Source organism: Asterias rubens, chromosome 2 (genome assembly GCF_902459465.1).
Source record: "Asterias rubens chromosome 2, eAstRub1.3, whole genome shotgun sequence".
In the NCBI taxonomy this organism is placed as follows: Eukaryota; Metazoa; Echinodermata; class Asteroidea; order Forcipulatida; family Asteriidae; genus Asterias; species Asterias rubens.
In genome coordinates, this window is record NC_047063.1 from 15,149,273 (window position 1) to 15,175,173 (window position 25,901).

The 25,901-nt window shown below is 38.2% G+C and overlaps 1 protein-coding gene across 2 annotated transcripts in view; it reads left to right on the top strand.

Annotated features, from left to right (window-relative positions):
- LOC117306761 (plexin-A2-like) overlaps window positions 1-25,901 on the top strand; it is a 90,122-nt gene that overhangs the window by 28,200 nt on the left and 36,021 nt on the right. For both annotated transcript variants that reach the window (XM_033791255.1, XM_033791256.1), the window contains exons 5-10: window positions 7,475-7,587; window positions 11,634-11,769; window positions 16,780-16,951; window positions 20,183-20,391; window positions 22,520-22,639; window positions 23,541-23,645. In XM_033791255.1, coding sequence (XP_033647146.1) covers window positions 7,475-7,587; window positions 11,634-11,769; window positions 16,780-16,951; window positions 20,183-20,391; window positions 22,520-22,639; window positions 23,541-23,645 — 855 coding nt within the window. The remainder of the gene's footprint in view (window positions 1-7,474; window positions 7,588-11,633; window positions 11,770-16,779; window positions 16,952-20,182; window positions 20,392-22,519; window positions 22,640-23,540; window positions 23,646-25,901) is intronic.

The following is a 25,901-nucleotide window of genomic DNA, read 5'->3' on the forward strand; positions in this document are numbered from 1 at the left end:
TTTTCTTCTACAAAAATGCATAGTGGGTGGTCAAGGAATGGCTGGTTTTTTTTTTTTTATGACAAACAGAACTACTGAACAGCTAGAGGGCTATGTGTATGTTTCCAGTCTTCAGTGTGGTCTTGTTGTAGTCCCATACTGTGGCTGATACAGTGACTGATTTCCCTTGCATTTTGCTACGCAAAATGGGTCAGTTGCTACTCAAAACGTACCATTTGCTACTCAGTGTTAGCATTGAGTGTGCACACAAATTGTTCCGTCTACATACTCTGAAATCGTTCCCTGTGATATAGGATTGCTATCTGATGCATATGATGTCATTTGAGTAGGGCGCCCTCACCTAGAGGTCCTATGCGCTGCGCGTATAAATCGCAAACAAATCTGTGCGTTTTTAATTGTTTCATCAGCAGTTTACCTGTAAGACGGCGGCAGGTGTAGATGATCAATGCATTGAAGTCCATATTAAACCATAGAGCAAGGGTTGTGCTTAGGTTGTGTCACCATTGTATTTGGTAATGGCTAGAGCATGGCTATAGGTAGTGACCTGTGGGCAGCTGAGTAAATACTTGACCACATTATCTGGTTGGAAAAAAACACTCAAAAACCTCTTTGTTCAGGTAAAACAAATAAATGTGAATCGGTGGTTTGTTGGTGGATTGAGAGAATGGCTCTTCAACATTACATAATAGCAGAGAACCAGCATTTTGTTGTTCATGGAAGTATGGCATTAGGAAGATCACTTTCGTTTCAGTTGATTACACAATATCTCAATGCATATACAATGTAGATCTGGTATTTGGTGATCTTTTGGGATGTGTTGAGCGAACTTCTCCATGCATTCTATAGCCTGGTTCATGTTTCCTGAAGTTGACGCCACAGCTCTGTTTACGCTGCAAATGTTTTTTGAGCTGTTGAAATTGTTCGTTCTTATTGGCAGGAAGAATGGATGGACTTAAAACATGATTTGAAGAGGTTTTTTTTTTAAATTAAATAATATCAACAAAGCTTTATTTATAGAAGTATTCAGAATGGATACATAGGTCACAACTATTGAATGTTCCAATGTAATATTAATAATATAGTTCTTGTTTTGCTCTAAATCTGCATTTGTTCCACTTCATTGAAGCTTCTGGTCAAAGTGGATAAGTAGTCTTTATGGATCTTAGAAATTTTAAAAGCATTCCTTGCCCTATGGATTAAGTGATACGAGATCTAATAACCCATCGGACATATGTAAAAACACCATAATTGGCACATTGACCACCAGTCAGCGTGTAAATAGAGGGACAGGCAGTGCCTAGATTGTCCACAACCGAGTATCCAGAGCCTGTTCCTATACCCCCATAATTCATTTATGGGCTAGCCAAGATGAGTAATCCATGCTCATTTGCATACATCATTACCTTTAAAGGCGTCGTGTTCAAAAGAGCATGAAAATTATAACTATTTAACCATTTCCTTCCTGGTTTTGACACAGTATGTGTGCACGTATCGGATCTGAGTATATACATTTGTCTTTCATGTTTTATATAGTTCTTATTGTATACGCACATTGGCATGATAACAATTTATTTAGTTTCATGAGAAATAACTGTGTCAACATTCAAGGAAAAAGACTACTCTAGATCTTGTTTCCTCATCAGTCTGTTTGCATATTTTATAACGTGCCATTTAAACGTTCTGGATCATGGTTTATATCGTTACTCATTATACACAACCTCATGAAGAAAACATGGGTGGAAAGTGCAGATCTATGCCAGCCAGTGTCTGCTTTTAAAATTATCAGATTATTGTCTGCAAAGTTGGCAACCTTACTCGATATTGAGGGGGAATTGATATGAGTATTAATCATCGCTTCTAATTATTCCGTCAGAGTAGCTTCCAATTTCCAGAAGAAAAACCATTGTTGATTAAATTGAAAATGTTTTTCATTGATTTTTATTTATTTATAGAAACAGATCCCTCAGTCTGACGAAATACTAACTGCCAGTCTCACTATCATTAAAATTACTTGTATTACAAGACTGTATTGGACTGTATTGCACTATTAGTTTTAAAGACACCAATACTAAAACTTGGTTTTTGTAAGGGCAAGGCAAGGTTTTCTTTGATAGAAGGGCATCCCAGCCCCCAAATTTTTGAGGAAGTTGTATGTATGATTTGTGAATAATTTTTACATAAAGATTTGTTTGATTTTTTTAAATGGGTTTGGAGGAGAATGGGTATGTTTACCAGCTGAGCTGTTTTTGTGGGCATTTATGTCAAGTGGACACAGAAGGGTACTGCAAATATGGTCTCTTTCATAAGGTAATTACCAAGATGAAAAACAAGCAAACAGACAGAAACATAACCAGTTTCACCTGCTTATCCGTATATAAAACTGTTGTCAAAAAATGGACGTTACATGTACAACAGGGGATGAGGTTTCAGTTTCTTTCCCCTGTCTTTTACCTCTTTGGACCCGGGTTCGAATCCTGCCTCAGACGGGAGCCTTGCATGGCGAGTGAGTTTTCAGTCTACCACATCTGGCACTAATGGTGCTGTTGGATGTGAAAAAGGACATAAATAAAGTAAATAACCATAAAATCTGAAAGTGGTGCACTGTGTACTAGAAATGCATCAAAGACTTTGTTGTTCCTTCAGGCTTGAAGGCCAGTGGCTTTCACCATGGTTTCACTATGGAATAAGGACCTTCCATTATGATTTGGCCATCTGAGGTGGATATTAGAAAGGAAAAAAAATATGCCAAGGCCATGTGATGTTTGTTAGGTTTCAAGTAAACATAACCAGGGGATGTCCAGGAGTCAGTGTGGTATCACCACACAGTGTGGTAACACATTTTTACAATTGACCTTCAAATGGTTGCAATTATGAAGTTTTGAATGATCAGTCCAAATGGATATCTTAGACAGGATGCACCTTTTTGATTGAAATCATATGAAAAGCATCAAAGAGGAACTGATCTCTTCAACATCTTTGTCTCAGCTATGTGGTATGTCGTTTCAGAAACCTTGATCCAAGGCTTGTGTTATGTGCCAAATCCACAGGCATGTCTGTCAGGCTTAAAGGCAGTGGCCACTATTGGTAATTACTCAAAATAATTATTAGCATAAAACCTTTCTTGGTGACGAGTAATAGGGAGAGGTTGATGGTATAAAACATTGTGACAAACGGCACCATAGTGCCATAGTTTTCGAGAAAGAAGTAATTTTCCACGAATTTGATTTCGATACCTCAGATTTAGAACTTGAGGTCTCGAAATCAACCATCTAAACGCACACACCTTTGTGTGACAAGAATTTTTTTTTCTTTCATTCATATCTCGCAAGTTCTATGACCGCTTGAGCTAAATTTTTCACAGGTTCGTTATTTTATGCATATGTTGAGACCCACCAACTGTGAAGGCTAGTCTTTGACAATTACCAATAGTGTCCACTGCCTTTAAATCAATGGAATGGGAGGTTCCTGTACACACTTATTACATTATGCTAAACTATAGGTTTTTAAAAACATTTAGGGTTCAACAAAGAAAAATTTACTAGAGCGGGATTCGAACCAATGTCCTCAAGATTAACGTGCCAGCACTCTACCAATTGAGCTATAGATCCCTATGTTGGCGGATCCTTATTTTTCAATATCTTGGTTCAGGGGTGCCAATCAGAACTTAAAGTAGCATAGGAGAAAAATCATTTAAATCTATGAGTTCCTGCTGAATTAAACCTATGTTAGGCCGTGTCCGAATTAGCGACTTTGGCTACAGCTACGGCTAGATCAGCGCGTCTGTCAGTGTTGAAGAATAGCAGACGCGCGGGCCCTAGCCGTAGCTGTAGCCGAAGTCGCCAATTCGGACACGGCCTTAGTCCATACTGTGGCCCTTTTCGAATCACCGACTTCGGATTTGGATTCGGTTTCAGGCTCCGTTCTCTCGTCTGATGCCCTGAGCACTTTCGCGAAACACACACAATTGTTAAAACAACCGCTAGCGGCCGAAGCCGTGGTTTCGAAAAAGGGCTACAGTACAGTGTACATACATGTATATGGCAGTCACAGAGATGCAGTTTTGAAGTAGTCAGGCTCTACATTTTACAAATTGAATATTCAACTGAGCTATCAGGGCTCTATTCTTTAGGTTTCTACAAATGTAATGTACCTCTCTTAAGTTGGGGTTTTGTAAACAAGATGTGACAACTTCAGATAGTCGGCTTCATGTCTGCTTCGAACCTCCATATTCCAAAGAATCACATAACAAGAAAAGGAACCATAAAAAGAAAAAGTCTATCATTAAATACAATGTAAACAATGCAGTGGTCTTCTCAGCTGGATGCTAGCAAACCAATCTTGTTATCATACAAAGCATTGTTCAATGGTGAATCCACTCCTAAATATAATTCTACGCTACAGCAACTAGCAATATAAGTATTGGCTGGATTCGAAAATCCACAAAATGAGAAAGAACATTGGAAATGGCTTTTGGATCTGTAAAATCTCTTGGGGGAAGTTATAGAGAGAGAGAAGGATGTCGCGAAATGAGAAAAGGAAGGGTGGCAACCAAGCGATACCCTGAAGGATTTAAAGGGAAGGTATACAGTAGAACCTTGCTAAGAAAACAATGATGACCACCTGGCTGGTGCACATGGACTTCAGGTTTATTAATACTGGAGTCTTTCTACATGTAAGCAGCTCTACCCATGCTTTAAGTGAGGAATGTTGAACCATGGTTGAACAGTTACAAACATGACACTATGATAGAATCGCAATTTACTTTAAAAACAATTTCAGCAACCCTGCTACAGTAGGTTTTGCTCTTTGATAAACTACATGTACGTGTAAACATAGTGACATACAACATGTGAATGGTGGTCTATGTAACTTAATGTGACAGTGAGCTCTCATTATCAAGCAGAATGTCCTTGTAGCAAAAAAGACTTGTGACTAGTCTACACACTTATTTTGTTGTCAGCAATAAAGACAAATTGATCAGATGCAACTTCTACAAGCCTGTGCCAGTTACACAGTTACACAGGGATTGAATAAGGGAATAAAAGTGTAGCGACAGTTCTTTCACAGCCATTTAATACAGGCAGGGTCGTTGCCGTGCCGGCAGGGCTTTTATCACACGGCAACAACCCTGCAAGGTTTGAAACGGCCATTAAAGAACGAGTCACTACTCTGCTATTCCCATTCATAAATGCCTTTTTGGTTAAAAGTCGTAATAAAGTAAAAAACTTATCCGTTTCCGACACGATTGAGCTCTGTATGTACAATGTACATGTACGCTGTCGTGTGTTGCATTGTTATGACTGAGACGCCTATTTCGGACAGTTTCCAGTTCTGTTCGTGCGCGTATAGTCTTTGTGCAACACGTTCTCGTTTTCCTTTCACACTCAGCGCGGCCAGCTCACCGACAGGGCTCGCACCGCCGTAACAAGAAACGTCTTGCACCAAGACTAGCCCCCGAGTATCTGATCACAACAGCTAATAAACACTGGTCATTATCAAAGGTTTAAACACCCCCACGTGACGCGCTCTCCACCAATAGAAATAGCGAAACTGTCTGAGGTATTTATGAATAATGAATCATTGATTTTTTTTATGGCTTGGACAACCATAAAAACAATTCACTTGACAGGGATGGGAAACTCTGACCACATTGCAGTCACAACATTGGTGAAATATACCAGCATATTATGCAACAGCACACAAAAACTAGTTACGAATGCCATGACCAATTTGCGCATGCTCTGGAGAGACCTTTTTTCCCCTTGAGACTGCAACATACATCATTGCTGGCACGTATGCAAAGCCGTTGACAGCACGGGGCGATAGAGCACAGTTTCACAGAAATTTTAGATTACAAGTACAAAAGTGCAAGATTTTACTGAATGATTTAGAATACCACGAATGAACAAAAAGATTATTTTATGGTGTATTTTAAGATTTGTTTCGTTTTTTTTAAATGCCCATTTTTTTTAATGGGCGACGAGTATTCAGAAACGGTAACACACTAACAAAATAACCATTTAAGAGAAGCTTAATGCTATCCCAGTGTCACATCACTGAAGTTTTTTTTTGTTGGAAAACAAACTAAAAGAAAGTTATTATTGCTATTTAAAGATATTACCAAGTCGAGTACAGCAACCATCCTTGCCACATGTTTTCTTATATTTATGGATAGTCACCAATTTACTTTTGTTGGTTGCCTAGAGACCTGAGGAAATGTAATAAATTTAAGGGGAAAAAATTGGGGGCATTTTGAAATGTCAGAAGGATATCCTAAATCTAGGGACCTAGGTTGCCTGGAAGAAAAAAATGGTGTGGGTAAATGTATTCAAGGTAACCTTTTTCAAACATCAAGGGAGGCCTAGGACTAGTCATGATGCAAGACGTTGCTATTTACTATCACTCAACTATCGCGATGCTCCGCTCTACTTCTCCTCGCCGCACACCGGACGATATCGGGCGTTGTTTAAGAACTTCCAGATCACCCCACCCACACCACTTGTTGGCGGGATCGGGGCGTAGACACCCTCTATTGGTGTCGCGGCGTGTGTAGCGTTTAATGAATGGGGGCCTAACTATAGAGGTTGACTAGCTCGACGAGAATGTCTTGCACCAAGACTAGCCCAAGACCATCATCTGGGTCACCACCTCAGAGAAAAAAGAAAAAAAAAGGCCAATACCACAACAATCCATGTCATGATTGCTCCTTGGCATTCTCTAGATTCTGACTATAGGAGGGGAAGTTATACTTGATGGCAAGGGGGGGGGGTGACCCAAGGGAGATTAATTAGGGAAGTGATGTTGTGAGGGGGGTGGGAACCCCAACAAAGGATACACAGACCTGTTTGTTACTTGGTTTTTAAGCGGTAACTTTTTTTTGGCAGCCACTGTGGTTGGTTTCAACACAGGAAATATTTGGATGATGCACATGCAGCGCCTGCAAGTCATCACTGATCATGTCTGGAATAATTTAAAGGGGAATCTTGGTACAATAGCATACCAAGTGTTATTCCAAGTGTTATTAAAGGACCAACCTTTTATCATATCAACCTTTTGTAGTGTGTCGTGACCGAGGAGAGATCCACTAGACCCAATCTCTAGGGTGGATTTTACAAAGAGTTAAGACTAGTCTTATCTCGGGTTAGGACGAGTTACTTGTCCTAACTTAAGACTAGCCTTAATTTTTTGGATTTCTCCTAGGACTATTCCTGACTCTTTGTGAAATGGACCCCAGGTGTTGTCAGCAGCAGAGTGTGGGTTCGATACCCGGCCATGAATCTTGGTCATGACACTTGTGCCATTGAGCAAGACACTTAATTAATTAATTAATTAAAAACCAGAATTGATTTGTAAAATGTTGGGAAGGTAAACTGTCTTCAATACACACTATGTGAATCTATAACTGTAACTTTTAGTTCATTAATTGATATTTTTATCAATAACATTTTTATTGTATTTTTCCCGCTTTGTGCAGATCCATAAGATACCAGTGGAGAACTGTTCTCAATACACTTCATGTGAGAGCTGTTTGGGTGTAGGAAACGGCACTGGAGATCCCTATTGTGGCTGGTGTTCTCTACAAAAGAGGTATAATTTATCAGCTTAAAATTATAACTGCTTCTTATAAAGCGCTCAGGTTCGTCACTTAGTGACGCTCATCGCGCTTCAACAACATTACCCCTGGCCGCTTGGCCATTTGATTTCACTCCTTAATTAAACCATCTCAGCTCCCTTGGGAGTATACAGCCTGTGTTGCTGAGTATGTAGCGCACAAAGCTAAATCAATCACAAGAACCATCTCTGCCCTAACAGGTACCCATTTATACCTTTTGGTGAAGAGAAGCAGTAAAGCATCTTGCGCAAAGACATGAAGTGTCATGATGGGGATTTGAACCCACACTCCGATGTCTTAAACACCAGAATTTGAATTCGATGCTCTAAACCACTACATCCTGCATTTTTTAGAATCTTGTTATGTATCTGGGTCTCTAAGTGGGTTGCTGGTACAGTACATGATTGATGAGTCTGGGTGTCTTTTATGAGCTGTCATTAATGGGCAGGCGCCAGATCATCAGGCTTGCCACTTTTCAGCTCATCAACTGACTTCCTTGTTTTTACTACTTTCTCAACTGTGCCACTGGAAATAAAAAAATTCACTTTAAAGTCTTGCTTTTTTTTATATCTCCCAGACGGACAGGTTCTCCAGGATTATCTGAAAATTTGACTGTAGTTCAGTGCTTTTGTAAACCAGTAGGCCTAACTGATGTATGAGTCGATAGCTGATTCTTTTTCTTTCTGGACAAAGCAAGCAACTTGATTTAAATTGAAAAGAGTTACTTGGTTTCTTGACTCTCATTTAAAGACAAAATATTTGGTCTGGAAGCAAAATCATTAAAAAGTACACTGATCCAATTCACCTGGGACCAATGTCATGGCTCTGCTTACCGCCGAATTCTGCGCTTACAATCACAATTCCCAGCTAACATGCAAGCGCCAAAGTTCTGCGTAAGCCTAGAATGCCTAGGAACGTGGAGAATCACGCGCAGAAGCCAAAATTCGCCACCACTAAAATACGCTTGCCGTAAGCACAGAACTCCCTGCTTTCCGTAAGTGCCTCTTTCGGTAAGCAGAGCCATGAAATTGGACCCTGATGTAATAGTTGGTTTACCACTCAGTCAGGCATAATATTCTTCCTACTTAAGGGCAAAATGGGCCTCTACCTTACTTTGTTTTTTTTGCACCATTTGATTGTTTTAATCCTATAGGACATAATAACCATAAACCCAACTTGTGAAAATTTTGAAAGGTGGACGCGTTTAAGAGTTACTGCAGAAAATCCGCAGCAGGGAGATGTACATGCAGGAAGTAGAATAATTAATACTGGAATTTGATGCATTATTTGTTGATAGTTTGTTTGAACGGTTTAACATTTCCTAAGGTTTAATGTACCATGTGTGAAAAATACATGAATTAACGAAGCTCAAAATTACTGCAGAAAGGAACATGGGTGCTTTTTAAAATTATATGTGAGTCGTTTAAACTTATGAGCTCCCTGATTTTGTTATCCACATAGTTTAGATTTCCTACACATACTACACACATGTTACCTTGAGAAGGTAAACATTCCTACTCTACTGGAGACCCAGTAATCTAGCTGTCATTCATCCAACTCTAATAACAGTAGCAAGAGGCCAGAGAATGGCTTCTACAGCAGGAGGTTGCTTCAAGTGAAATAACCCAACACCCCCTCCTCCATGATCATGAATATGGGAAACAATTCTTAACTTCCTGGAAATGTAAATATAGAAATGGGAAACGCTTGCCCCCCAGGCCTGTTAGCCAGGTAGTTGCTTAGGTACTGACTGGGTTGTTGTAATGTACTCCAGACTGTTACTAGTCATTGACAACATCCCTGAGTCTGGCAGGTCAGGGGTTGGATCTTGGCTCCGTCTCGTTGTCGTCGTCGCTGACATACATGTACAGGGATATATGCATTAGAAATACATACATACCTGGAGGCCTAGAGGGGTTGGTTACCATTTTATGAAAGGGACTACCGACTGCATGAATATGACAGTATGTGTACATGGAGTTTATGCATGTTGGAATGTGGTGGATTTTATTAGGGCAACTCATTTGGGAGGAATTCTGGGCCATGTGCCAAGTGAAGACAGCCCAAATGAGAACTAGAAATGTACATCTGGTGTTGAACATGTTCATGTTACATGTACATGGTTTCAAAACTGTATGCCTATAATTCATGAACATTATTTAATGTCTAAGCAGTAATCATTTTCACATTAATATGTTTTTGTATCAGTTCATTTTTCTTCAAGGTTATTAAATATGCTGTACCCAAGGTTAATCGTTGACCAGCTTTCAATTGTACATGTACCTTTTGTAACTGCATTTTAATATTTAAAACTTCATCATAGGCATTTATAAACCTAGTCAAAATACAATCAAACTAACCTGTGAAAAATTTATTTCAAAAGGTGTTTATTTTGAGATATCACTAAATAAAAACACTGGAGCGGTTTTGACCATGCAAGAAGGATAATACACAGTCTGAGAAATGTATTAAGCAGAAATGTTTCTCAGATTGAAATTTGTTTGATTCCCTTTCTCTGAATCAACATTCCATAAAAAAATAATTTGTTTCCCAAATTCTTATGTGTCACCGTAAATGCTTCTTACTAAATAAAGTTTTTACAGTGTATGATCAATGACTTTTTGAGTAACTCCCAAAGGTTTATCCTCTCCTTAAATAAAAATAAGTGATGTTTTATTTTTTTTAATTTTATATTTTTATATAAATCTGCAGTTACACATGAAAGTAAAGTCTTGTTTTGATTGCAAAAATCTGCTGAATTTGTTAGGGTGGGGTGTTACAGAAATAACAACACTGTTGTTACAGAAATAACAACACTGTTGTTGTTACAGAAATAACAACACTGTTGTTGTTACAGAAATAACAACACTGTTGTTACAGAAATAACAACACTGTTGTTGTTACAGAAATAACAACACTGTTGTTGTTACAGAAATAACAACACTGTTGTTGTTACAGAAATAACAACACTGTTGTTGTTACAGAAATAACAACACTGTTGTTAAATTGAACAAGTCTGGTATAGGATGACCACAAGCAGAGCGTTTGCGCTTTATCCAGTCAGATTAAAACTGCAATTATTTTGATATACATACATGCTGTTAGAGATACACGTACATGAATGTTTACAATAATAACATTCATGTTATTAGAAGGAAAACCTGATCTTTCCATGCGGATGTAACATCTGCAGGAACCCCACATGATTAGATTTGTAAAATCCACTCACTGTGTCTGGGTTGAGTTATCGTTCTCTCTACAGGCATTATATTTTTTCGTTCTTTTTGGGGGTCTTATTTCTGATTTGTTGGGGGCCTCTGAAAAAAAAAAAAAAAAAAAAAACCTGACAAATTGTTATTAAATAGGCTGAAAAGTCTGTGTAACTGTAAGAGCCTACACCATGTGTACATGTAGGCCAACCCTTGTACTTATAAATCATGCACAATAGAATCAAAGAATAAATATCTGTTGAACATTTTGTTATACCACAATGTGCTCTTTTACAAAACCCAAATCGCAATTGATAAGCTGCCGATTTCTGTTTTAAAGGCAGTGAACACTATTGGTTAGCACTCAAAATAATTATTAGCATAAAACCTTTCTTGGTGACCAGTAATGGGGAGAGGTTGATGGTAAAAAACATTGTGAGAAATGGCTCCCTCTGTAGTGCCATAGTTTTCGAGAGAGAAGTAATTTTCCACGAATTTGATTTCGAGACCTCAAGTTTAGAACTTGAGGTCTCGAAATCAACCATCTAAACGTACACAACTTTGTGTGACAAGGGTATTTTTTCTTTTATTATTATCTCGAAAGTTCGATGACCGATTGAGCTCAAATTTTCACAGGTTTGTTATTTTATGCATATTTTGAGATACAACAAGTGAGAATCTGGTCTTTGACAATTACCAATAGTGTCCACTGCCTTTAAAGTAGTAAGTTCAGCTGTTAAATATTAACATATTTGTAATGCTGTAGACTAATTATGTTTTTTTCCCCTTGAATTTTCCTTATGATGTTGTAGCTGTACAAGACGCAATGAGACCAAGTGTACAGGCTCTGAAGATCTTTCCAATCTGAGATGGTTGGGCAATGTGGACCAATGTATTGCTATACTCTCTGTGGACCCACCCAACACACCCAGACAAGGGACACAGGAGGTAATAACTTAGGAAATATTTTACTCTTAAGTCTTGTTACACTCAATTTTTGACAGGAACTGAGGAAGTTTTGTTTGAATGGCCATGCTTGATTACCTAAGCCCGGTTCATGCTTCCTGCGAATGCGAACCGAAGCGAATGTTGACAGCACAAATTCGCAACAAACAATTCGCAGCAGGCCAACATTGCTCAACTCACTTAAGAAAAACACTACGAAAGGAGAGTTGTGACGTCAAGTTCACGTCAATTTCGCTAAGCATTCACAGGAAGTATGAACCGGGCTTTACTGTGTTTTATGTATGATTTAGGCGTATTGGGAAGGATGGTCCTCTATTTCAAACTTTCATTGAGATGTGAGATTTCCATTCAAAGTTGACAACCTGGCTCAGTCATGATTCAGGCACATTAATAGATTGAAAAATGTTTCTAAAAGAAACATCTGAATGTAGATGCAGTGAGTCGAAAGATTTGACCTCAAAAAAGGAGAGAAATTCCTACAGAAGGTTTGTCAGTTCGACCAGATGGAATGCTCATGAATGTAGATACGTTCATGCTCTGTTAGTTTTTGGTGGAGTTTGAGGTAATACACAAATGCAGGCCTCTTATAACATTAACAATGTCTGGGAATTGTCAAATATGTAGATGTTTTGTTAAGAAATCACCTTGAACCTTGTCGAAATTAATAGAGGAAAGGAAGATGTAGCCTTGTGTCCAAACCTCAAACTCTCTAAAATGAGACATCCGGGAATGTGAGGGGTTCAACCTGTAAACTAGGGGGTGACCGTATCAATTTCTAGGGTTGATCATTTCTGTACAATCACACTCCTTTGTATCATGTGGTCATCTGGTAAGACTATAAACTCTCCTAATATTAATCACATGATGTAGCCATCATCCCTTGCAAATATATCCAGCAACGTAGCGAGTGTCATGTACTTTAATAATTGATCACTTATGTCTAAGGCAAACATCCCCAGTCTTATTAATCAGTTTGGTTCGTCCTTGATTACATGAGGCTAGTAGAGTTAACGCGTGTGCACATTTCATCTGCAACATGGAGAGCGGTACAAACGACATGTCTGGGTGCTCTTTTGTTAAGATTCATCAGGAGGGTGTGTACATGTTACATGTATGTAGTCAGAATCATTGATGGCAATATTATCATGAAGTTGTCGTCTGCTTACTCAATTTATTCAGCCCTGCATGGTTTGGACATGATGTGCAGTTTAATTTACATGCAATCACTGTTGTTAATTAAAGGCACTGGACACCTTCGGTAATTGTCAAAGACCATTCTCACACGGTGTATCCCAACATTAGCGAAAAATAATTAATCTGTGAACAATTTTAGTCAATTGGTCATCGAAGTTGCCATCTTATTTTGTTATCTTACACTTCCTGTTCGGCGCTTAGAAACCTTGTATTCAGCGTTGTACAAATGCATGTTATAATTATTATTAAGAGAAAAATGAATGGCAAAACATCTTTGTTGTAAAAATTGGTATGCTCTCTCATTCAGGCCAGTTCAAAGTCTTTGATTATTTGAGTGAAAAATTACCTCTTTCTCAAAAACTCTGTTACTTCAGAGGGAGTTGTTTCTCACAATGTTGTATACTATCAACAGCTCTCCATTGCACGTTATAAAGTAAGTTTTTATTCTAACAATTGTTTTGATTACCAATAGTGTCCAGTGCCTTTAGATTCATAAGGAGTGCATACATTGTACATGTAGTCAGGATTTTGTGATGACAACAATATCATGAAATTTTGTCCCCATACTTCGTATATTCAGCCCTGCACCATTTGAACATGTACAATGATGTACCGTGCAGTCTACATGCAATCACTGCAGTGACATTATGTATGCCCAGATGTTTGGTTTGTTGATGACTATTCAGAAAACCTTGCATACATAAATAAATCTTAATCTACGTTTTAGGTTTCTGGGTGTACATGTAATGTATTTGAAATTCAACAAATAGAAATGTTTGACTAACTTGAGCTTATTTTATGTTTTGATGTAGATGTTTGGATAAAGGCATAGTGTGTGTATACTTTTGGTTATCGTAAAAGACCAGTTTCCTCAACATCCCAACAGTATTCCAACATTTGCATAAAAGGACAAAACTGAAAACTTGGGCTCAATTGGTCATTGAAGTTGCGAGAAAAAAATGAATGAAAAAAAAAACGTCAGCTAAATGATTATTAAATAGCACGGTAAACCTGAGGTAGTTGGTTCACATCCAGCTCTAGTCAAATTGTCTTTGTGCATTACTGAATCATGAAAAAGTAATAAAAATACTTTTTTGACCCATTTGGAATGATTTGTAAAAGTATCTTGGCAGGGAAAATGACCAATCATCATTTAAAATGGTTATTGCCTTGACGTACACGTAGATACACTACTTGACATCCAAGATCCTAACTCCACAAAGAAAGCAAATTTTCTGCACTTTCAAGTTAATGCATTTTTACTTTTATAATAACAAGATTTTTCCTGAGAAAATTACAATGCGATAAAGAAAGAACAACAATGGAGGTGTATTTTTTTAAAGTAGAAACCACAGAAAACTGAGTGAAGGCTAGGATGGAAGTACAATTACATTTCAGTTGCTTCTCAATTCAGAAAATGACAGTAAACTTTATTGTTGTTAGATAAGATTCGACTACCACATCATGATAATCTCAATGTTCACTATGGCTCCCTATACACGTCACTGTTTAAAGGCAAAGTGTTGCTTTTGTTTTTGGAACTGTTCAATTGTTTTAATCCAATATGAATGTAGATGTAAACCTTTAAAAATTAACATTTGTGAAAATGGCATTGTAAAAGCTGGTCACGTTTTTAGGTATCGCCCAAAATCTGGAGCGAAAATGTTCATGCAGGAAGAGTAATACTTAAAGGCAGTGGACACTATTGGTAATTACTCAAAATAATTATTAGCATAAAACCTTTCTTGGTTACGAGTAATGGGTAACTGTGGATAGTATAAAACATTGTGAGAAACAGCTCCCTCTGAAGTAACGTAGTTTTCAAGAAAAAAGTAATTATCCACGAATTTGACTTCGAGACCTCGGATTTAGAATTTGATGTCTCGAAATCAAGCATCAGAAAGCACACAACTTCGTGTGACAGGGGATGTTTTTTCTTTCATAGTTATCTCACAACTTCTCGATGACCGATTGAACTCAAATTTTCACAGGTTTGTTATTTTATGCGTATGTTGAGATACACTGACTGTCAAGACTAGTCTTTGACAATTACCAATAGTGTCCAGTGTCTTTAAAAACAAGTTTTTTTTATTGGGAAGTTTGGTTGTTACCCCTTTGAAATTCTCACGGCCCTGAAGTGTGACAAAAAGAAATATTTTGCCAGACAAGTGAGTCCTGAAAGGCTGTGATTGTTGTAGATGATCTATAGTTGGCGGTTCTATTGAACCCATGTATGCATGTAATATTTATACCTTTGGTGTGGACAAAAACAACATGTGTGTTTCCGGTTGTCTAGTCAAGCATGAATGAAGGAACTGATATGTGGCCTAATGATAACCTGACTCTGAAAGATGATGGTTTCTATCAATACTATTCTGTACAGTATGTGTTTCCACGCTATCAGTATTTTCATGTGTTTTCTTGGAGGTCTACACAACATTGGAGTGAATATCATAATGCACGCTGTATAAATGTCCATCGACATTGGTGATCATTTGAATTGAACCAACTGAAATTGCTCAAAGTAGAAGGCTCAGTACTTGGATCTCGGACAGTGTGTCAAAATTCACCACAATATACCCGGGTACATGTCCAAACTTTGTTTGTTCGTCCCATACGAACTGTGCTACTGCGGTCTGGCGCGCTGATGCGGTGATTGCGTGAGAGATACGTGTACAGTAATAGTGGAATGTGTGTCTGACACAGGTATTTTGAGCAAAAGATGTCATTAGTGCAGAATGCTATTCTGTATTTGTATGCATCTTTTTCTACAGCATTTATTGACATTCTTTTTTTGTTTGCGCCTTTTCTGTGGTATTTATTGCAAACATAGCATATTGTTACTAGTGCAGTATGCAACTGTGTGTTCTTTTCTCTTTCTGCCAATTTCAATAGGTTTGTGTGCAATTGTTTGAGTCCAGATGAGTAGCCTTCATGTAAATACAAAACAAACTTTTGAGAATGAATATGGTTTTCTGTTGATGTTTCTTTGTGAAACTCGAAAAAGGCAAAAAATGATATAATAAATTGCAAATCAAATTTAGTTTCACAAAAAATTTGGCATTGGTCCGATATGCTATCTTGTGCATGGGTAGCACCTTGTACAATGTTGGCTTTACTTGTTGATTTTGGTAATATCAAGGTCAAACATTGCTCAATGTATTAATCATAGTACAACACTAATGCAGCTGCACATTGTGTTGTGAAAAGAGCATTAGATCTGTGCGCATATTTCTCCTGACATTGATTGATTGATCAAACTGCTAGCTGCCAATAAATAGCTGCCAGGAAGTACCCTGGCACTGCTGCCATGATGTATTCCCCTTCCCTGGAATACCCTAGTTCTGTAAAAGGTCACGATGTAAACACCCTGACCTTTCACTGTTTTACCCCCCCCCCCCCCCCAAAAAAAAAAAAAAAAAAAATGTCTAAAGTGATCTGCAGGCCTGTATGCTTAGTTTTGAAAGGGAAAGGACCCTATGAGGGCAGAGAAGTTCAAGGGCATCAGGCAATGACCAAGGGGGCAGGGAGGCAATCACCTTGTTTTGACTCTGTGAAGTACATGTATCAACCCCTGCGACTCTATTAAATATTATTACCCAATGCATGATGCTGTTCACTAGTTTAAATTTTTTTTTTAAATTTAAAACCGTCTTCCATGTGGACAGATGTACCTTTAAAATATTTTACATGTAGCTATGTAAAAGAGAAATGGAAATCTAATTAAAGATGCAGGAAATGCAACCCAAACTAAATGCAACCCAAACTGTATTTCCTCTTTTCTTGCTCTCATTACAGCTGACACTAACCACCCGAGGTCTACCTAAACTGGACGATGGTAGTGCCTATGGTTACCAGTGTACATTTGGTGACTTACCTCTTGCAGAGGCTACAGTGGTTACCATGAACGATACATCCCTGGTGCAGTGCTTAACACCTGCAAGTGATGTATTACCTCCGATAGGACCAGGTAAACAAATAATTTTCTTATTAGTTCAGGTTTTTACCCATACACTGATGTGTGTAAACACTGTATACTCAGTACTTTTCCAAGTCCTGTGACAAAAAATATCACAGGCATAACAATGAAACTCATGGTCTACAAACAGGTATTGACCCCTTGCACGCACGTCATATGCGGCGACTGTCGTACGCTCACCATTTTGGTTGGCAGTTATGTTTACGTTTTAACGCCGCGTCGTCTAAAAATGCGCACTTAACTGAATTACGCGCATAGACATTGCCCACAATTAAGGCGCATCCAAGATTATTCTATATTGGGTCAATAAACAGCTTTTCTTATAGAAATTGATACTGAAATGAATTCAGTGGTATTTCAATGTCATGGTTATCCTAACTCTATACACCAATCATTTACCTTTGTATTGAATATGTAGCTCTGAATTCTGATGTCGTTTGTCTGCCACAAATTACAGCACACTGTATTAAAGAGACTTGCTGCCTTGGATCAGTCGATTTGGTCCATGAAAAGTGTTTGAAACCATTTGTTATGAGGTGCATTTGGTAAGAAAGATGTTGTAAAAGTAAAATATAATAATCCATACAACCAAGCCTCAAAATTGCTTGGTTTTCTCATTACTTTGTGAAAACTAACACGGTTGGCCATTTTATGGAGTCAATGACGAGCCATGTTAGTTTATGACATACATGTATCAGGAAAACCATGCAATTTCGAGGCATATTTATATGGAACATTATAATCTACTTTTAAAACATCTTTCTAACCATTTTGCTTTTTATTACAGTTTGAAACGCTTTTCATAGACCAACATGCCTGATCCAAGGCAACGTGTCCCTTTTAAAGGCTTGTGTTGTGTCTTTGATTCTATCATCATTGGTTTTTTATGGGTGTGTTTGTGTGGACTATAAATGTTACAAGGATATAGATTACCAGTTCTTCTTTCTATGAAAACAGCACAGGCCTTGTGTTATTGGTTTTGTTTTGTTTTGTTTTGGTTTTGTTTTCTTCGTTCGTTTTTTCCCCCATGTCATATAATTCACAATAGCCTTGTAAATTGAAATAATTTGTACAGGTCCTTCGTCTACTTTTAAAACATCTTTCTAACCATTTTGCTTTTTATTACAGTTTGAAACGCTTTTCATAGACCAACATGCCTGATCCAAGGCAACGTGTCCCTTTTAAAGGCTTGTGTTGTGTCTTTGATTCTATCATCATTGGTTTTTTATGGGTGTGTTTGTGTGGACTATAAATGTTACAAGGATATAGATTACCAGTTCTTCTTTCTATGAAAACAGCACAGGCCTTGTGTTATTGGTTTTGTTTTGTTTTGTTTTGGTTTTGTTTTCTTCGTTCGTTTTTTCCCCCATGTCATATAATTCACAATAGCCTTGTAAATTGAAATAATTTGTACAGGTCCTTCGTCTGCTTTGAGTATACTGCGGTCATTTGTTGTGAAATGGTCTACAATTTGATTCAAAACGGACGCTAAGCACAATACAATTCAATTTAATTCAATTCTATTCAATTCAAATTCAATTCAATTCAATTAAACTTATTTATTTCATCACAGTTTACAAGTAAAAAGTGAAAGTTGTTTTCCCTGTTTGCAGTAAAAACATTTAAATACATTACAATTTAAAACACAAGAATTATTTGCACAAATTTAGTGTTAAACAATAAATAGTTCATATTTTAAAAAGAGAGAACCAGTTGGTGTTGGTGTATTGTGTGAAGGATTATATTCAGTGATAAAATGAGAACTTTAGAGTTGACCTCTAAAGACTTTTTTTGTGAATCGATGTTTCAGTGAATTCAGCCGACTTAAAGGCACTAGACACTTTTGGTAATTACTCAAAATAAAAATAAAAATAAAGAAAAAAAACCTACTTGTTTATGATCAATGGAGAGCTGTTGATAGTATAAAGCATTGACTTGTGAGAAACAGTTCCCTCTAAATTATTAAAGTTTTTGAGAAAGAAGTAATTTTTCAGTAAAATATTTGAATTGAATTTGAGACTTCAGCTGAGGCCATACAGTCGTTAAACATTATTTTCAGCAGTGTACTTCAAGGTCTATATTCTCAGTTTGTTATTACATGTACCTGTGTATGTAGATGATATAAAAGGGTACATCCATGTGCTTTTAATAATGGCGGTGCATGTTACTAGGGGACCATGTGGTACATCATGTCATGTATGCCATAACATCAAGGACGGTAGCATGATATGATTGAAGGAAAAAAACATTCTAACCCTGAAAATCTTAAAGCCATTGGACCCTTTCGGTTCAGAAAAACAAACAAAAAATCACAGATTTACAAATAACTTACAGGGTTTACAGAAGGCAATGGTGAAAGACTTCTCTTGAAATATTATTCCATGAAATGCTTTACTTTTTGAGAAAACAGCAAAACAATAAAAATTCTCGTTAACGAGAATTACGGATTTATTTGAAACACATGTCATAACACGGCGAAACGCGCGGAAACAAGGGTGGGTTTTTTCGTTGTTTTCTCCCGACTCCGATGACCGATTGAGCCTAAATTTTCACAGGTTTGTTATTTGATATAGAAATTGTGGTACACAAAGTGTGGGCCTTGGACAACACTGTTTACCGAAAGGGTCCAATGACTTTAAAATAACACTCTTGTTTCCTGAATTACTTTTTTCAATGCAATGAAACAGAACATTTCTTGACTGGACTGACGTCTGGTAATGTTGTCCAATGAAAGACTTCCGCAGTGTATTCAGATTAATTTCATATCTCCATGGCTCTGTGACTCATCAAACTGTAAACCATGAAGTATGTTTCCCATTTTGAAATAACTTATACCTGTAAAGACACCAGGGAAATAACAAGTTGGATTGTGCACAGATACATGGAGTAGTACTAGTATAGTCCATAGGGTTATACAGGTTTCTAATAGTGTTACAAAAATATGAGAAAATAGAATTAGCTGTCGCAAACTGCTTACCAACCAGTTTTTTTTTAGAAGTGAGTGGTCTGACTTTTTTGACCCTAGAGTCTTTCCAAGAATTTTATTCCATCTTCGAAAACGCCAGTAACAATTAATCATTGGTGTGGTTGCACTATGAGGACTTCATTATTTGTCTTATATATACGCAGTATGTATTTAATCATCTGGGAAAAAAGAAACCAAGTTGTAATTGGAGTTGAGATAGAATTTCACGTTAATCATCAATTGTTTTATTTGAACAGGTTTCTTGAGAGTAGAGCTTGCCATCCATTCCACAGAAACCTCCCTCGACATTGTGAGCACCGACTTTGATTTCTACGATTGTGGGACCTTCACAAGTTGCGTGCAGTGTATTGGCAACAAGTACAAGTGTGACTGGTGTATCTTTGAGAATAAATGCTGTGGAAACTCAACATCCTGTGATGCCAGTGGGATTATAACCAAGGAGGAGGTCAGTCTAGTATAGGGGACAGGCCTCAAATTTCCCGGCGGCCACGACGGCCATGGCCGCCGGTGCCCTGCTTACTGGCCGTGGTGCCCCGAGAAAATCTGACATTTTCGCAGCCAAAAAGGCCGTGCCCTTTTTCTCCGATGGCCGCCGTGCCCTTTTTGAGATCAAAATTTATGTTTTGATACACCACCATCCGTCTGTGTGCACATAAAATCAAACACTTACATGTACATTCTATATTAATACACGCACACAGAGCGCGGTCGGTTGAATGCTCATCACACGGAATTTAAACGGACGGCAGCATATCCATGCAGTGCATGTGTGTGTGTGCACGATGCAGAACGAACGACAGACGTGCATCCATCATAGACATTGTGTACTCGAAGTTTATACACAGGCCGGATGTACTTGCAACGACCATTTGAGAACAATCGCACTGGTACTCATCTTGCAACACGCGTACCCACGCAAGGTTGTCCATGATGGGTACCAGCTAATCACAATTTCGGTTCCATTCGAGGTTGGGCGTCCGCCTATTCCACTGGTATTGTGCTTGTTCACTGGTACTCGTACATGTTTGTGCACGTGGGCCATGTTACGTAAATCACGCATCATGTACATGTACATGAAAGGTACATGTACATGTATGGTACATGTACATGTATGTCCGTTGAATAAATCTCCGCTCTGCACACAGTCAAGTGACAGCTCATTGTTTACGTCCGGCCGTCGCAACAAAATCTCCGCTGCACACAGTTAAGTGACAGTTCATTGTTTACGTCTGGCCAACGCAACAAAAAATGGATGCTTACTTTTACTTCCCATTAATCAATAAAATTAAATACATTTAAAAATACTTGATGTTTTTTTGTTAAAGGAAAGCAAAAGTAATGAAATGGTTCATTAAAATAGCCTTCATGGACCTGAACAGAAATTGTTTCATGATCTTTATTTTTTATGGCCTTGATGCCCTTTTTGAAATTTTAAGTTGGCCTTGGTGCCCTACCCCATGGCCTTGGTGCCCTTTCAAAATTTGACAAATTCAAGGCCAAAGTGGCCTTGCCCTAAAAATCGGGAAATTTGAGGCCTGAGGGGATAATGTGGGTTGACTTTTATACTCAGTTTTATTCCAACCATTGGTAGGCAACCACTGGTAGACAAGTAGACCTAAATATGGCAATACATGGATTGCACATGATGTCATTGACCGTCATCTTTGAAGGCAAACAGTGGAAAAGAGTACGCGTTTTACTCCACCGTTGGTAGACAATCATTGGTAGGAAACCATAGGTAGGCAAGTAGATCCAATTCTGTCAAGACTTAAAGATGGCAGTACATGGATTGCTCATGACATCAAGACCACCATCTTTGATGACATATAATGGGAAAAGTGTCAGGGCTGGGCACAACTTTTGGCCAATGGTTGCCTGTAACGCATGCATGTTTCATCAATGATAGCGGCTAATGCAAGGGGGTTCATTCTAGACAAGTGTAATTCTGATGGGTTGAGACTGAATGTGTTGGTTTCTAAGCCTTTGAATTAAAATTGATTTGAATGCCAGTAAAAGCAGCCATCGATTTCACAAAACTCTTGCTAACTTAAGAGCAATCTTAGGACTTAGAACGAGTCCCAACCTTGCACTGTAGCAGATTAGTCCCACTCGAGATCAGATGAGTCCCAACTCTTTTTGAAATCGACCCCGGGTAGCCAGGCTCTTCATTGAAATTCCAGACCTTATTTCTTGATGAACAGAGATCTTTAAATGCACTTCTCTGGACATCAGGAGTACTTAAATCATTCATGGAACTTTCTCAAATAGCTAGTAATAGGAATCAGCACTTGGGTTTCCTATAAACAAGATTATTTCTCAAAGTTCATTAATTCATATTTTCTGGTTTAGTGTTGAAGCCAAAAATTCTGCTTATTAGCTGTATGAAAAGTGTAGAGGTGTAATGAGCACAGAAAATTCTTTGTAGTTTTGTTTTTCTTGTTTCTTTGTATTGTTCTTGTTATTGTACAGAGCTTTGATCATTGTTAAAGGGGCTTTATAAATACCTATATTATTATTATTATTATTATAAAATGGATATTGAAGTAACATTGATGTACTTGTATTTTTTCCAGGGCACCCAGTTTGGTGAGCTACTCTGCCCTCGCATTGTGAATGATAGCGTTGATATCCTACTGGCAGCAGATGTCACAAGTGGCTTCCTCGTACCCACTGCTCATCTACCCATACCAAAGGTAAAGCCTGGCTCATACTTCCTGCAAATGCGAAGTGAATTTGAAGTGAATTTGACATCACAACTAAGTTTTCGCTGCGATATTCGCAAGAGAGTTGAGCAGAGTTCAACCCCTGCGAATTATTTGTTGCAAATTTGTGACTTCAACATACGCTTCGCATTCGCATTCACAGAAAGTATGAAACGGACTAAAGACCCTCTCAGACCTGGAAATAACCCATGGTACTTGCAGCACTTGCCAGGGTGCCCTCTGCTCAACATTTCCCTTGTAAGGTGCCCTTACTAAAGAAAAATTGCTGTGCCCCTTCAAGAAAGATATTCAAGGCCTGCCCCTCTCACTCTCTCTCTAGTGTTGTCGATTTCTGAAAGTCAAGTCGCCAATTCATGTGACTTGTTGTGACGATGCAAACTTTACTGTGTCAAAATGGGACAACAGCACACAATGTACAACTTAAATTCACTTCTAGTTGATTATTATGTGAAGTATGAATTGGGCTTGATTTTCTTGGCACTCCAGCCAGAAACTGGTCTACTTCAATCAATTCCATTTCAAACAAATCATGTTTTGGTCTGGTGTGTTGTGTAATGCACGTAAAGGAACCCAGTGCACTTATTGTAAAGAGAAGGGGTTTGCCTCGGGTTTCCGCGTCTGATCGGCAGCATATTGCGCCACATCACCATGTAAACCCTAGCGTGGTGCTAAAAAGGAATAGATCTCATACTTTAAAAGCGTTGCTCCACATATCTCGCAGGACAAACGCTTTATTACGCCCGTAGAGGTGTGATAAAGCGCTATGATAATAACTAAGTATTATTTTTGCTATAATTACCACTGACGCTTTAAATGTATGGCATTGCCTTGAATGCAGATAACAATGTAGTCTTTTGTTTGATAACTATAGCTTGGAGAAAAGGGGTACAAGTGTGTCCTGCAATATGAAGACAGGGCTGAGGAGGTTGAGGCAGTCAGGGTCAGTGAATCTAGCCTGCAATGCAACCCAAGAATAGTAAGTGTACCAATATATTTTAACTTGATAGGAGTCATGGACTGGTTGATTCAGTCTGACTGACAGGCTGCATTAATGTTTCGCAATACCGTGGGAGTCACACCCAAGACCCTTCCTATTGTCAACATGTGGGGCGGATGTGGGCAAACATCCTCTTGAAAACTAAAAGCATGATAAAATAGAGAAATGAAACAAACAGAGTGAAAGAAATGGAACAAACATAACAGTGTCGAAAAAACAAAGTTGTTTTAGAACCAAACTTGGTTTCAAAAAGAAAGAAATTTTTAGTGCAAATCCGGGGTTGTGGTAACAATGAATGTATTTTTTTTACCGTGTAAACTGTAAAAAACATGATTGCATGATACATGAATGTTGAGTGTTTGACGAAGACTAGAGCAAGCTTGTCGAAACGTTGAGACCAATTAACAAACCACTGCGGCAGTTGAGTTATTAATGAGAAGTCCCCCTGATTCACTAAGCAAAAGTAGTAGTCCCGGCTGATTTTCTACCTTCCGCCCAGTTAGTAAAAAAAAGCAAAACATTTCTTATCAGAACTGAGTAGTCTCCCAAATTCCGGAAGATCTACTCCTCGGTAGTATAAGATAAGCAAGACAAGTTCTCAAAGAACATAGTCTACTCAGCAAGTAGATATACACATGGTGTTACCCCAGACCAAATACACATGGAGTGTTTTGATGAATGTTTTGGTGTACAGTAGACCACTTCATGAGTTTGTGGTCAGACCAGGAACATCCGAGCCTAAATAACACGTATAAACATCCTTCCTGAAGTAACCCTCCAACCCTTTTCCTTTCTTGGATTGCATCCCAATACTTTGAGGGTTTAGTGGTTTAGGATGTTAGGATTAGTGTTTGGAATGTCAAAGGTTCAGTCACATCTATTCATGTCAATGTTTACATCACAAAGCCTGAAATAAAGTTGGTTTTGTTCTCCAGTTTCCAATCAATCACGCACTCATTCACTTCATGTCATTTTAGAAATCTTTACTGTGCCTCTGCAGTGTGTTGTTTTTTCTTCCCTGGACCTTTTGAAGTGTTAACTTAAAGATTTTTTTTTTAAAAGAATATCTTTGTCATAATGAAACCTTGATATAACAGGCCTTGAAATAACCAACGAAAACCACAGCAATTGCCGTGGTGCCCTGTGCTTTAGCTGTGGTGCCCTGTGCTTTAGCCGTGGTGCCCTGTACAAGGTTCCTGTACACATTTACAATACTGAAAGAGGTGCCTCTTACCAGAAGGACATTAATCTGCCCCACAGCAACAGACTCATAAAATGCACCGGGATTTGTCATACTCTTTCAAGATGTTATTGGATGTCTTATCCTGAATAGGCCTGAACCTTGGCAGTAAGCCACGGCCAGTAATCGCCGTGGTATGCTGGAGTCTGATACTTGCCTCCCATATGCCAAATACAATGATAAGGATTACAGGCAGCCTTTCATCTCTCGTAATCATCGTTTGTACAACAATTAGGTATTACACAATAACCCCCTGAAAAAGGGAGATTTTGAGCATGAGTTCTAGTACCCCTTGTCCATTTTTGTATGGGGAGAATGAAGCATATTACAGACGGCTGTGGTACATGTATGCTGGAGTCTGAGACTTGCCTCTTATATGCCGAATTTAAAGACAAATATTGTTGGCATTCTGTCGTCTCTCATAATCTTGACTGTACAACAATCAGGGATTACACAATACCCTCTGAAAAGGGGAGATTTTGAGCTTGAGTTCCAGTACCCGTTGTCCCTATTTGTATGGGGGGAATAAAGCATAACACACTCATTGTATGCCTACAATGCATACTTATAGTGGTTTGGATTATCTGGAGATGTTATTATGTCAACTGCAAGAACCGAAAGAGGAGGCTCCGAAATATTCTGTGTGTGTAATAAACATCCACCTTTATTCAGTTTGGAAAAGTTTGGCTGAAAAAGTCGTTATCTGACGGGAAGTGGTTAATATAAAAATATCAACTCATTGCCAAGTTATTAATTAAATGATCCATCAATCTATCAATACACCTTTTATGATACAGTCGACAGTCTTTTGAATTAATCAAGTGGTACTTGTGTAGTAATGTTTGTATCTTACAAAGTCCATTTCAATGTGGTCCACATGATATAGATTTATTGACTCATTCTGTTCCCCTAACTCATTTTAGTCTTGGATGTATGTCTTGGATCAAAGTAAAGTTTTGTCATCTTATTCATTTTTTGTTATTAACTTTTCATAA